Source organism: Pholis gunnellus (assembly GCF_910591455.1).
Source record: "Pholis gunnellus genome assembly, chromosome: 2".
Lineage (NCBI taxonomy): Eukaryota > Metazoa > Chordata > Actinopteri > Perciformes > Pholidae > Pholis > Pholis gunnellus.
Genome location: NC_136536.1, coordinates 5,557,389 through 5,572,508, shown reverse-complemented (window position 1 = coordinate 5,572,508; position 15,120 = coordinate 5,557,389). Strand labels below are relative to the sequence as shown.

Here is a 15,120-nt window from a genome sequence, read left to right as displayed (position 1 = left end):
TTCGGGCCCAGTGCATGCTGGGATAGGCTTCAGCCCTTCCTAACTGAACAGTATTAGAGAGATGAATATACTGCATATGGCTAATAAACTATCAGGAACAGCTCTAGTGCCAATGGGCCTCATTCACAAACCGTGAGTACGCACGAATCTGTGCTTAAATGGAGCATACAAATGTTTTGCAAATACATTTAGAAATGCCTCAGACCATGTGTACACATAGATGATGAAGGCCCGGCCGGCTGTCTTAGTGTAAACACACACTTTTAACTCAATGCACCTCATATTAAACAAGTCTTTACTAGACTACAATATTTAAAACCCAGAATGTACTAATACATCGGCCAAATGTATTACGTACTATAATAGTATTGTGTACTGTGACGCCCTTTCATCCTCATCAATTGTCATAATTAAAATATATATTTCAACGCTTCTTTAGGCCTTTTCACAGCAGCCATTTTGATATGCTGCTGCAGGGTGAACACAGGTGTGATTAATAACGTGTTATAACGTATTGCCCTGTTTGATTTGTACTGTGCATTCTGTCTCACTGGGATGGCTGTGACACACTAAATAGAAAGGGACCGTGATTTATTTGTATCCATTACACCGGTGTTTACCCTGCTATGACATGTCGAAATGGCTGCATAGTTTATGACTCCATCAACCTACAAAAAGGATGAAAAAAAAGTAGCAGTTTTTGACCGCAGTGAATGTGTTGTATTTTGAGAGGCTTTGTACCCATGTACAACCTTTTACAGCAAAGGAATACAACTATTGCACTTTGACCATATGTTCGGGATAGAGCTGAAACGATTAGTCGATTGATCGATTCCTCCTCGTTTTTACGCATTAAAGTGGCTTTTTTTGTATCTATAAATGCTGCTGTAGTGAAAAAAATGTCTCCTTGCAGGTTTAATAAAGTAACTATCTACCTTTTTCCTTTTCCGATGCGAGGGTGCAAGGATGTCTTATGTTGTACAGATTGTACAGATAGAGAAATGCATTTGAATTTAAATTAATTGTTTTTTGGGCTGTTGGTCTGATTAAACTAGCCATTTAAAGAAATCAGTATGGGCACTGAGAAATATTGTGCTCAGCATTTTTACAGACTGAACAATCAATTAAGAAAATATGATTAGTCAATAAAAAAGCAGCCGTAGATAAATTAGATCAAGGGGAAAAAAACGGTACCATTTACTGAAACACTAGTATTTCTAAATACTAAAGAGTGACATGAGCAAACCAGAAAAGAAGGCGAAAAGAAAGTTAAAACACAGCTGGAACTGTTGGCAGATGAACATTTTCCAAATAGTCACACACACCCTTTTTACATACACTACTGAAACTCACTGTATATCCCGAGGCAAGCCCACCGCAATATGTCACATTTGTCACATAAAAAAAAAGAGGCCTTAAATAATGCTGAAGTGTTTGGGCGGGGCTCTGCAGCTCCATGGAGAGTTCTGTCCGAGGCATATGCTGCTGGGAACGTCTTGCCATCACTCCCAGCTGCTCTACAGTGGCAGAGACTCAAGTGGCAACACATCCACGCCCACTTATATTCTGACACGCAAATCCACAAAGCATCTAAAAGCAACAGCAAACAAATAGGTATATAGCTTCGATGTATAAAACGTGTTCTTTGTGAGTCTTTTGGTGCATCTCTCCCTCTTTCTTTGCCCTCTATCGCTCCCTCAAATCCCTGAGCTGGCACTTTACGTGAGTGTGTGTACATTTGTGTGTGAAATTGTGTCAGTGTCAGCACTCCGGTCGGTGAGGGCTGAAAACTCCCCACGCCAGCGGGTTCCAGTGTGCCCCCCCCCCCCCCTCCCCTGCTCGCCCCGACTCCACACAGTTGGGCTTAGCCCCACAAAAGGGGGATCACAGTTTAACAGTTGCCCTGGAGAGGAGGGGGTAATCCACGGCATAATGGGGCAGCACCCTCAACACCCCCCCCCCCACCAACCAACCAACCAACCAGTTCATTCTGGACTCTGGCCCCCTGATGCCTGGAGGGTCATGAGAGTCAGTTCGGACTTCTCCACATTGTAGTAAATGGGAAAACAATAATTTAGTGACACAAAATTCAGGTCGTGACTTGTTGCACCGCCAACATTGCAGAGGTGAATGTTCTCAGTTTTCAGCCACACTGTGGAACTCAAGGTGCGTGTTTGTGCGATATCAAAGAGTGAAAATAAAAAGCCTGTACAGATGCTGCATCACAATAGGCTCTATGGCAACAGCATCATGAAAGACTTTGCTCACTAATGGCCCCTTTCTCCTATAATTGATATGAAAATCAGGCTGAGCAAAGGGTGCCAGGTGCTCCAACGCACGAGACAACAGGCCACGCTACCGACACCTTTAGGTTACGTACACGTCATAGCCTGCTCCTGTAGCTTACGTTATGTTTCTAAAGGATGAGGCTGTTTATATTCTTCTTACTTTCAAGGAATTCCACAAAAAGAAGGACATATTTAACTAACAGTCTACAGCCATGCGTACAGCTCTGTGAGGCTGCACTTAGCTGAATGCTAACATGCTGATGTCCAACATGAATAATGTTTACAACCTTATTAGGAGAATGCTAATATTTGCTTGCTAATTAGCACTTAACACTAAGTGCAGCCGGAGCTGATGTGAATGTTATCAGTTTTGCATGTAGTTTTCATAAAGCTGGGTACTGTAGTTTATTTTATTTTTGAAGCAAACATGACTCAAAAAGCAGGAAATCGTTCATTTGTAAGATAATATATGTTCAGCTGTGGATTTGTACACATTTGTTACTCTAGTGAGTATTTACAGCAGCAGGACGGTGAATGTGCGACTGACTCAAAATAAACTACATGACCCGTGTTCATGGTAATGAAGGAGCGTGTCAGCAAGTGCAACAGTTGATGTGTTTTTAATAGTTTTTTGGACAACAATGGAGCTCTATGGCACAGAGAAATAAGATCAGACAGTAGGCTCCTTATTGGTACGATCAATTCATTGTTGGTTTTGGTCTTTACATATCATTTGTTGATAAGAAGAAAAAACGAGAATATCGCTGGACTTTAAGGCCTGTCATACTTTGTGGTATGTAGAGGCAGCACTCGGGGAAAAAATACTTTGACCAAATAATGTAAAAACTTGTTTTGCTTGGTTAGATATGTTACATTATTATACATTGTAAATACATTTATAGAAGCTTGTTGGAGTTTGACATTTTTTTGTGTTGTGTATAAACACAAACTGACAAACAACATATGAACATGAATGCTACTTGAAATGACCCACTTTTGCGGCAATGCCTATAATTGTGATTTCAGTCCGTTTCCATGATGGTTCCATCATTTTATGTCCTCACTGCATCCTCTGAAGTGACCACAATCACTTCAGCTGGAAGATAAGTGAAAGGCCGACTCGTAGTTCCCTGAAGACGCATTACATGGCTCAAGGTCGGCAGAATGTGTTGGAGGAAAGCTGGGAGGGTTAGGGTGTTACACGTGCAACCTTGGAGAGACATTGTTTGGAGGGCTTGCACTGGCAAGTGTTTGTGCACAGGAAGACTCAGGGCCTGAGGTGTGTGGGGGGGTGAGGAGAGGGTGAGGGGAGAGAGAGAGACTGAGAGGAGGGGAGGCTGCTCTCATCAAAGGATCTCTCAGACTCTACAAGTTAATGAGGGACGTCACAGAGTCCCTGAAGCCCTCAGAGCCTGAGAGCTGAACACAGACGGACAGACGGACGGACGGAGACACAGACGGATATACAGAGAAAAAAAACATTCTGAGGTGAAAATGACGTGGCGGGAGGTAAGAATCTTATATTATTTGCTCTGTGTTTAAATCCCCAAAAGAAGCTGATTTAACAAAACAGCTTGTATTTGTGGCGGTTTGAGCTGTTCCTGCAAAAGCCAAACTTTTCATACACCAGATAGTTATATATATATATAATGTTTATTAAGCGATTGTGTAACAGTGTTGAAGTACAGGTTACTGACACAGGGTTGACATGTTTTGTGTTAGATTTATGTACAGTAATTAATAGTAGTTAATGTTTTTAATACCACTCGTGTGTCATCGTTTCTCACAGCTCTTGATAGCAGTAGAAGGGCTCTCTTAAGCAGCAGATTGATGAATGATTGAAAAGACCGTCCACCTTTGTTTATGTCCCCTTTCTTTCGTGGAGCTACGTAGTCGGCAGTTCTGGCGCGCCATTCTTGCCGAGCTGCTCGGCACCCTGGTCTTAGTGAGCGCCATACTGGGTGCCTCTATGCCAGGCCCTGGAGAGGCCCCCCCGGGACCCCTGTACCCGGCAGTGGCAGTAGGTGTGACGATTGTAGCGCTGGGACACTGTTTTGGAGAAATAAGCGGTGCACAGGTGAATGTCTCATAATCACAAATTAATGATGTCCCTGATGGATTTTTCTTTGCTGGCGGTGACATAGCAATTGTACTCATATGATTCACTTGAATATAAATACCAATAACACTATGTAAAAATACCCCCAAAAGTAGAGCAGATCAGATATCATTATTGCCCCTGCGAGAGATATGACATTAGTAGATAAATTAGTAGATAAATAAAGATTAAACTGCTTTATATACAGTAGTTTAGTCCAATGGTTCCCAACCTGGGGGCCGGGACCCTCCGAAAGGTCACAAGATAAATCTTAACAAGTTTAAACTAAGTTCTGCAGCATGAATCTGCAATATATTTTTGGTCTTTTCTCTAATCTTTGCCTTTAAAAATATGCATGTAATGGATACGTTTACCTCTTTAGGTCTCAAACGGTTATATGATGAAGTTTAGAGGGGAAATCACTATTTGGTGGAACAACCTAAAATCAGACACTACTTTTTTGTCAGTGGTGAAAAAAAAAGACATCGTATTTTATAATTGTATCTTCTTCCTAAATGTAAAATCTTAAAACTTGACTACAGCTGTCAGATAAATATAATGAAGAAAGAAGTACAATATTTCTCTTTGTAGTTAAGTAGAAGTATAAATATCATAAAATAGAATAGTAAATAAACGTAGTTACTTTCCACTTAATCTCTATATAAACAAATTCTACATACGGATGCAGAATCTGTTGTATGCTTATTTGTGTGATAGCCGATGGGTACCCAGATTGCTTTCCACCACTTGTTGAGTTTTTATTCTTATTATTTGTCATTCCATATTTGTAACATTGTTTATATGTAAGTGTGCGTTTGTGCACTCTGATCAGGTGAACCCTGCTTTGACTCTGGCTCTGTTGGCCACGCGGAGGCTGGAGGTTCTCAGGGCCGTCGTTTATGTCGCTGCACAGTGTTTGGGGGCCTTTTTAGCAACCGGGGCCCTTTACCTGGCCCTGCCGGTCAAAACCACCGCAGACCACTTCGTCAACAGGGTCAGTCCTCCAGAGTTTCAGACGGTTACCCTTTAAAGCTTGAGAAACTTTACGTGTTTTGAGAATACTCCCGTTTTACCTCACTCAGGTTCCTATAGAGGCGAATGCAGCCCAGGCTCTGGGCATCGAGGTGTTGTGCACCTACCAGATGGTCTTCACTGTGTTCTCAGCGGAGGATCAGCGACGGAGGGAATGCCCAGAACCAGGAACCCTGGCCATTGGATTAGCACACACTGCTGGAGTGCTAATAGGGGTAAGAGGAGCTTTCATGCTGAATTAGTAGCTGCGCATTTACTCAACTCATAATTTGTACAAGTTCTGAAATGGTTCCACAACTAAAAAACACAAGTTTACAGAAATGTCTCACTTTGTTAAAACAGCTAAACATTTTAATTTATCTGGACCGTTTATATTGAACCAAAAGACAAAAGGAACTGACATTTTTAAGTTAAATGCTGATCATATATATGTCTAAGTCTTAAAAATGTGACATCCTAATTTATGTAAAAGAATATAAATTCCATATGTTCACAGCGATTACTAAATGTTTAACACTACTGTCCCACAGAAAGGTTTCAGTCAGTCTCACATAACTTTCTGTGGAATAAACGTTTACTTTAACTTTTCATGTTTTTTATCTCACAATCTAAAGACATACAGTTCAGAAAAACGTGACCCATAAGTGTGTCAGTATGGCAGCGTTGTTCAGGGTTTTCCACTGGTGTCCTACGAAAGGGTGATAAAATAAGTGAATTAGTTATGTAGAATTATGACACATGACAAATTGGACAAAGCAGTACAAATAAAAGGAATCCGAGTTAAATATTGGAACGTTTGAAGAAGATTGGTGTACTACCACTGACTCAAGAGTATGGAGAGATTTCAGCAAGAATGATTTGACCTGGTTCTTCAAAAGCAGACTGAAACCATGTTGGAGGCTCTGGAGTTTTCTGGAGTTGCACTAAACCAAAGCCTTTCAGGGACAATGCAAATGTAACCATAAGACACATTATGGTATATTTACCAGGATAACTGTTCTGTGGAGTAACCAGGTAACACTGAGGAAGCCATAGAATGTAGAGAAAGAGACCCTGCAAAGATATTAGATTAAAGACAGAGAAAAAGCAATGACAAGAAAAATGTGAAAACTTGTTTGTGTTGTTTTTCTGTCAGGCACGATTCTCCGGTGCGAGTATGAACCCTGCACGTTCTCTAGGTCCAGCCATCGTCACTGGATTCTGGGAAAACCACTGGGTGAGAGATCAGTGTCTATAAAAACACTAAACACTTTTTTTGATATACTATGACTTTATATGACTCTTTATGGCATTTCTGGACACACTATGTATTATGAGTTTTTTATGGCATACTATACTATGATATTTTTTATGTTTTCTTCTGGCATTTTCTGACATGCTATATACTATTAATTGTATTATTGCACACTATAGTATGTTCTATTTTTCAATGGCATGTTTTTGGCATATTCTACAATGATATTTTTTACAACATTTTTCATGGCAAACACATACTACAGTATAGTATACTACAGTCTGTCTTTTTTATGGCATTTTGTGAGGTACTAGGTACTACGTCTTTTTCTGTCATACTATACTATGCCATTCTACTATAGTATTGAATGTGTACATTGTATGTACATTTCTGTAACTTTTTAATGGTATACAATACCATGACATTTCTTATGACATTTTCATGGCATACTATACTGACTATACTTTTTCAGGATTCTTCAGGAACATTTTTATCACATAGTTTAGTCTGACTACGTCGTTATTTTTTACATTTCTTTGACGTGTTTACGAGTTGCTATACTGTGCTATTTTTATGATTCTTTATGTTCTGCAATACTATGACTTTTTTTTGCATCCTACACTGTGCCATTCTTAGAGGCCTATCATACTATGACATTTATCACAACATTCTTATGCCACACTAAATTATGACCTATTAATTACTTCCAACACTGTAAAAGTATAAATATTGCCTCAATTGTAAAGCTCAGTTAATACATGTGTTAGAACACAATGTACAATGTTAGAACATTCCAGATCATTTAAAATCATCCTTCTGTCTCAACACATCTCTTTGAATCTCAATCTCTTTTTCCAACCTCCAGGTTTATTGGATCGGACCAGTGATCGGTGCTATACTGGGTGGAGTGTCCCACGAGTTCCTTTTTGCACGCAGCGCCTCTCGCCAGAAGCTGGTGGCATGTCTGACCTGCAAGGACATCGAGATTGTGGAGACGGCCAGCATGACGGGATCATCTCTGTCCACAGTCACACAGAACGCGAGAGCCAAGCAGACCAACAAACCAGAAAACAACTGAGGACACATGCAAGAAAACCCCCCCAAAGAAACACACAAGCATTCTGCAATATCCGTTTGTTGGTAATATCTGTACTAGCTCACATTAGCCACCATAGGATACTTCATACCAAACTAAGAACCTGTAATCTTCAAGCTTATCATGTTCAGTAATCATATGTTTTATTCTTATAAATTGAACTTGGTGTTGGTCATATCTTCTGTTAAAGTTAAACAGTCTCACTTTTACATTTTTTTATAATTACGGGTGATTTGGGGCTGTCCACATATGGCTTCCACATAAGATTGTTATTTTCAAGCATCATGTGTCTGCAATTGTCCAATGTGTATTGTATTTTCAAGAGACCACAATAAACTCACATGTTGCTCAGGTGTCAATACATCCATTAACAAAGGGAAGGTTACTATGATAACTGTGTTTACCTGCGCATTTCACTGAGTTATCCTTTCAATGTCCCTCCGCTGAAACATTATCAGCACATTATGGAGGCTACACATTTAGGCTAAAATGAATATTTTCCTTGATGCTTTTTGTTGCACATGTGAAGAGAAAGCTGCATTCTGAAGGAGATGAATGTTCCATTTGAGGTCCCCGTTGGCTGTCATTAGTGGATGTAAAGGTTTAGCCAATATTGTGAGATTCTATGTTGTTACTTTCAAATTTGCACATCATTAAAATGTATAATGGAGATTCATTGAAACCCTGTTGTATGTTGGCCATTTTCAGTTTCATCCTGCGTCTGTGAATGCTTTGAAATGCTAAAGAGGTCCTTGCACTGCATTGTGGGTTCAATGATGCTCTCAAACAAGTCTCTCATGTCTGTGCCTGTTTGCGTCCGTCTCTTCTCTTAGGCTTCCCTTTCACAATCAAATTGACCTTTTTTACCTCTGTAATGGCTCTAAAGAAAGACCATGTTCAGTGGAAATAAGCTTTGTAATATGAAATGAATACGATGTGTATGTGTGTGTTCATACGTGTTTGGGTGTGTGAGAGATTTTTTGTTTTCACGAAACCTTTATTACTGTCGTGTGTGCTTTTAGTATCATTGCCGTATTTGTCTTGTCTTAAAATATGTAATTTAAAGCGTCAGTTCACCCAAATTCCCCTAAAAAAACACATTTTCTCAATAACATTAAGTAGTATTTAACCATGCAGAGAGATTGGCTTTCATATGGGTTTTTCGATATCCGTCTCCTTAATGACTTGTTATAAGTGAGGAAATGTTTTTTTTATTGTATGAACCGTATCTTTAAAATTAATAATTTATTATATAAGAATATTCATAATTTAGGTAAAACTGTGCACTGTACTATCTGGATTTGACGGCAAATCTAAAATAAACCATGTTAGCAATCATTATGGCAGTGTAATTTGAACCCACACACACACACACACACACATATATAAACTATTTACACACACACACACACAACGTGCACAATGGCTATAACTGCCACAGTGCCGCCAGCATTTTGCATTGTGTGTGTTTTTTCTAACATGTATAAAAGGGAGTCAAAACGGCAAGCACAGCATTCTGCATTCATCGCCCCCCCCCCCCGCGCGATGCCCTGGTGCTGCTCAGTAACCCCACTGTGCCCCCACTCATCCCTGCTACCCTACTGCACATCTCACTTTACCCCAGCTACACATGCACACGCACAGAAATTTCACGTCTCTGGTCGAACACAGACACACACACACACAGACATAATGCAAAGCTCTGCCGAGCGCCTCTTAGAAGCCTTTGTCACAACAGAAGACACAATCTGCTGTGTTATGTGAATCACTGTTGGTTCATTGCTTGTGTTTTTCTTAACCCTCTCACGTCTCCACTACACCGCCATTGGCTGTGGAGCAGTGCCAGTGACGACTTTGAGCTCTGAGGCAATGTCAAGTTCAGGTCTTAGTGTTCATAACCACAGGCCTCTGCACTGACTGCTGCCATTTTAACTCCTCTTAAAGGCCGTGCTTGGTGGTGGGATTCTCTCAAGAACAATAAACAGAAGCGATAAATCACAAAATCTAGCATTTAAGGAAACGCTTAGTTAGCTGTAACTTCTGTGCTTTAGTTTAATATGTATTTTGTTTCTTGTCTCTGTCCATACGTAGCCCACAGACAATGGTTTCACAGGGTCAGGCATTTCAGTGTATGGGTCAGTTCAGCGCTGTTAGCTTTGGGCACTTCCGTCCGGGGCCCCAACTGTATTATCTGCATGTGTGTGTATATGTCTATGTGTGTGTGTGTATGTGTGTGTGTGTGTGTGTGTGTGTGTGTGTGTGCGTGTGTGCATGTTTGTGTCTTTGTGCATGCATGTTTGTGTTTTTTCATGTCTGTCCTTGTCCATCAGCATTTGAGTCCCCTGATTATGACAGATATGAAATGTCAACAGATGACATACGCCCCAAAGAAAACTTTCTCCGCTCTTCTCCAGCTGCTCTTCATCGCGGCTGTTCCTCTTGGTTTTTCACTCCCTCCCCCCTTTAATATAAGACGCAGCACTTCCTGTATTGTCTTTAGCCAAAAAAACTCTCTACCTCCCATCAAATGTCTTTCATTCATTCTCGCTTTATCGGTTTCTCTTCTCGGATACTCTGCTTCTCTTTTGGCCTCGTTCTGTTTCAGGGGGGCGACAGAGGGGTTAAGTTTGTTTGATTTAGGATGACCAGCAATGCCGCCCCCCGCCCTTGGCCCTACAGGGGGATTATGGCGTCACCTGGGGCCCCTGGGGGGGTATTATAAAGCCCCTGTCTGGCCCTCTCCCCTCCGTCAGAGAGGCTAAAAGGTCCACCGGACACTCTGTCTATCCCCGTCTCTACTTTAGAAACATCCCTTTAGCATTGATGCCCACCTCCTCTTGACAACTCTTCCCACCTGAGATCTCTGTGCCCACACTCCCACATTATCTCACACCTATGTCTTTGCGACAGGTGGACAGAGGTGGCAAGCGAGCGCAGCTGAGTTGACTTAACCAACCCAGTTCACGGCTTGGCAAAGATCCATTGGGTGGATTCGTCTGTTGACGTTCTGAAATCCTGTTTTGAGTGTTTCTTTTTGAGTCGGCCGAGTTAGCTGACTTTTTTGGCTGATTTTTCTTTAAAGAATCTTCTTCATCTGGTGGCGAGCCTCAAGTGAACAGTCACCATGTGGGAGTTCCGGTCCATGAATTTTTGGCGGGCGGTCTTCGCAGAGTTCTTCGGGACCATGTTCTTTGTATTTTTCGGCATGGGCGCTGCCCTGCGCTGGACCACCGGGCCTCATCATGTCCTTCATGTGGCCCTGTGCTTCGGGCTGGCAGCTGCCACTCTCATTCAGTCCATCGGCCACATCAGCGGCGGCCACATTAACCCTGCCGTCACCTTCGCCTACCTTGTTGGCTCACAGATGTCTCTTTTCCGCGCCATTTTCTACATGGTCGCCCAGTGCCTGGGTGCTGTGGCTGGGGCCGCTGTGCTGTACGGGGTCACGCCCGGCAACATGAGAGGCAACATGGCGATGAACACGGTAAGGAACCAAACACAGACGTTTAAAGAAAACAAACTCAGCAATGTTCTTTGGGGAGGTTGATTTCACGGGATTCATGGCATACAAGTTTAGGAATTTGTTATGAATTCAGGTTCAGTTCAGTAAAGGAATCTATTGAAACCAAACAAATGCCGGATGTATAATTATTTCCAGTAAGTTATATATTTTTTCTTAAATAAAAGAGAAATTCAGCAGTATATGTTTCATACAGCTGTGAGATTTCTTTGACTTATACAAATATTTTTTCATCTACCTGTGCATCTGCAGCTGCAGCCGGGCATCAGTCTGGGAATGGGCACCACTGTGGAGGTTTTCCTCACCATGCAGCTTGTGGTGTGCATCTTCGCCGTGACTGATGAAAGGAGAAACGGACGCCTGGGATCTGCTGCCCTGTCCATCGGCTTCTCTGTCACCATTGGACATCTGATGGGGGTGAGACACAAGAGAAACATAGATATCAAATAACAATTACATTTAAAAAAAAAACACACAATGTAGTAACAAGTGTCTTGTGTTTTAGATGTACTACACCGGTGCTGGGATGAACCCTGCCAGGTCCTTTGCCCCTGCTTTGCTCTTCAGGAACTTCATCAACCACTGGGTAAGACCTGCAGTCTCACCGAAGACAACAATCTGAGCAGGAACAATAAACGACCGAACACTGTGTTGACTGATGTTTGCTGCTTGCAGGTGTACTGGGTTGGGCCAATGATAGGAGGTGCAATGGGCGCCCTCCTGTACGATTTCATGCTCTTCCCACGCATGAGAGGTCTGTCCGAGCGCCTGGCCACGCTGAAGGGCAGCCGGCCCCCCGAGAGCGAGACCCAGCAGGACACCCGCGGGGAGCCCATCGAGCTCAAGACGCAAGCCCTATAAACCGGCCCCTGCCCCCTTCTCCGACTGGGGCCGAGGGATGAGGGACAAGGCCCTGAGCTACGCCAACCCCACCTCCACTGCCCCCCCATGCCTTCACACAACATCGCAAAAATACTAACCCAAACACTCACATCTAGACTAACATGATAAGATTGTTTTTCCAATGCCACTGTAAAAAAAACAACAACACACAAACAAACAAAGTTCACAACCTTCAACCTCAACACACAACAAGACTCCTCTACCCCCCAGTCCTCACTCTGTATTCTGAACTGGACATTGTGTTTTTGATATATGGTGACCAGAGCCTGAACCAGCAGCCGCCTCGTCCCCCCCCCCCCACCCGCCTGCTTCCTCCTCTCAGCCAGGCCTTCATCTGGGACCCAGAGGAGCACCCTGAAATTGAGCAGAGAGGGTTAGGGAGGCAGGTGTTGGAAAGGGGGGAGGGAGGGAGGCCGAAGGCAGGATGAGGGTGAGGCGGGGATGTGGGTATGATATGAGAAGGGTAAGAGGGCATGGGGCAGGTGGAGGGTGGAGTAAAGTGGTGGGGGTTGGGGTTTGGGTAGAGAGGGCAACACTCTGGGTTTGTGGTCGTTTCAAGTTGGGTTAGACCAGTGAAGATGGGCATGCTTTTCAATATTCATCTGAATTTATCTCCATTTTAGTTCTTTTTTTTTTTTAAGTTCATTTTGTTTTCTGCACTTCAGACACAAGATGTGGATGTATGATACTATTACATTTTACCAAGGTTTCATCATTTTCAACCACTACATTTTATCTGTGGGTTTGTGTTTGTGTGTGAATGTGTGTGTGTGTGTGTGTGCAAGTGTGTGCGTGAGAGTGAGTGTGTGCATGTGTGTGTGCCTGCCTGTGGGTATAAGTGTGTTTACAAGTTTGTGTGTATAAGTGTTAATGTGTGTGTGTGTGTGTGTGTGTGTGAGAGAGATCAAGATTGCAGATACAGTACTTTTTATTTCGTTTTATTTTCATTACCCTTCTCCTGTTTCGTACCAATAACTGTGCTCATTTTGTCATCAATTTTTAAGACATGATCATTTCTCCTCCCCTCACTATGGTATTTGCTATGATATTCATTTTTACATAAACCATCTGCTTTTTTTGTTCTGAACCAGCGCAATCCAAAGGAAATGTTGTATCCCAGACTTTGATAGTAGGTCTGTTCACTGCAGATCGGCTGTGCAAGCTTTACATTGAGTCTCCTTTTATTATTTGATCCTCACTGGGAGCACGAGGCGTTTCAATAAACATTTCAATGATAATAAACATAAAAAAACTTGATACAATGTTTGAGTCATTTTTGTTCCTTTAAATTTAGCATATCGTGAGGTTGCTGGGCATTGAGGTAAATGTGAAGTGCAATACAATAGTGTGGCCGGTAGAGGGCGAAAAGATCCCATGCCAGACTCTCACGTTTAGAATTTGAATTAGTTGAGACAACATAAATGATTATTTATTTGACAAAAATGAATCATAGATGATAAATAGTTCAGTGTGCTTTTGGAAAATCAATGTTGTAATATGTTAGACAAGTTTGAGATGTATATTGAGATGTAGAAAGGAGAAGGGTTGTATGAGCAAGACAGGGTTCACCCAAAAGTGGACTGTTGCTTGTGTTTGATAAGAAACACCCTCATTTATCTTCCACTGTCTTCTGCATCACAGCTGATCAACTACAGCGTGGCTCCACCTCCAGAGCCCAAACAAAAAGAAAGACAGTTAGAGAATAAGTCGACATTTTTCTCATGGTCAAGAAAACCCATGAAAAACAACAATGAATTGCTTCCGCTATCATGTGTTGTCTGCGGAGCCAAAGCCTCCTTCCTCTGTTCCATAGAGTTCCATTGTAGAAAACACATCGATGAGCCATACTGTTGCTGTGGGTGAAATGTCCAAACTGTTTTTAAAAATGAACGTCTTGAACGAGCTGAGAGCCAGAGAAAGGCGGGTCAATTAAGAAAGAATTGAGACACAGAATAATACATTGCCACTTAAGGACTTTTTATGGAATTTTGTTGGTAATAACATAAACATATAAAATGTCACAGGCCTTATCATATAAGTTCAATAGAAGAGAAACAGATGTAGCCTACAGTGTGGTGAAATACCTTACAAATGTCATAGTATAGTTTGTCATAAACAGGTCATGTAAAGTCATAGCAACATGTCAAAATCATAAAAAGGATATTGTAAAGCATGTCATAAATATATCATGGATATAAATATATCATAACAAATTCTGAATTGTGAATTATGTATAATATATTGATAAGTCAAAGTATAATATGTCAAAGTAAAGCAAAACAAAACATGTCCCAAGAAGTCAAAGTATAGTAGGTCGTGAAAAATGTCCAGAAAAATCAAAGCGGATCATTTAATAAAAATGTAATTAAAAGTCCTCGTATAGTATGAAAAAATGTCAAAAAAAGTTATAGTACATTACGTCATAAAAACATCAGAAACGTCATTGTATATATGTCATAAAGAAATGTCAGGTCAAAAAAGTCATAATACAGCTTTCATTAACATCATTAACATGTCAAAAAAAGTCAGTGTGTAGCATGTCATAAACATGGAATAAAAAAAAACCTAAATAAATATAATAAAAAGTCACAGCATAATATGACAAATAATGTCATAAAGTAAAAAGAAAAAGTCATAGTATGTCTGGACAAGTCACAAAAACGTTATAGTAGAGGATGTCATGAAAATGTCAAAAAAGTCATAAAAAAGTCAAAGTCAATCGTTTTAAATAAATCATAAAAATGATAAGTTATAAACATGTCAACAAATTGAGAAAATGTCTGATTTATGTCATAAAAATATCATGTAAAGTCATAACATGACAAAAGTCATAATCTAGCAGGTCATACAAATATCGTAAAAGTCATAGTATAATATGACCAGTAAAGTCATACAAAGTCATAGTATAGTATGTCATTATGGATTCATAAAAAGCCACAGTATGGCAGA

At 41.1% G+C, this 15,120-nt stretch overlaps 2 protein-coding genes across 2 annotated transcripts; both read left to right on the top strand.

The window, feature by feature from the left end:
• Positions 1 to 3,782: 3,782 nt before the first annotated feature.
• On the top strand, positions 3,783 to 7,730 carry LOC306707904 (aquaporin-4; the record flags this gene model as incomplete). Its single annotated transcript, XM_079175558.1, has 6 exons — positions 3,783 to 3,797; positions 4,174 to 4,365; positions 5,219 to 5,380; positions 5,469 to 5,633; positions 6,554 to 6,634; positions 7,518 to 7,730. The coding sequence occupies 6 exons, from the start codon at positions 3,783 to 3,785 to the stop codon at positions 7,728 to 7,730; spliced, it is 828 nt and encodes a 275-aa protein (XP_079031684.1).
• Positions 7,731 to 10,872: 3,142 nt separating this feature from the next.
• On the top strand, positions 10,873 to 12,129 carry mipb (major intrinsic protein of lens fiber b; the record flags this gene model as incomplete). Its single annotated transcript, XM_079174707.1, has 4 exons — positions 10,873 to 11,232; positions 11,521 to 11,685; positions 11,774 to 11,854; positions 11,944 to 12,129. 4 exons carry the CDS (start codon positions 10,873 to 10,875, stop codon positions 12,127 to 12,129), a joined length of 792 nt encoding a protein of 263 aa, XP_079030833.1.
• Between the last annotated feature and the right edge of the window lie 2,991 nt (positions 12,130 to 15,120).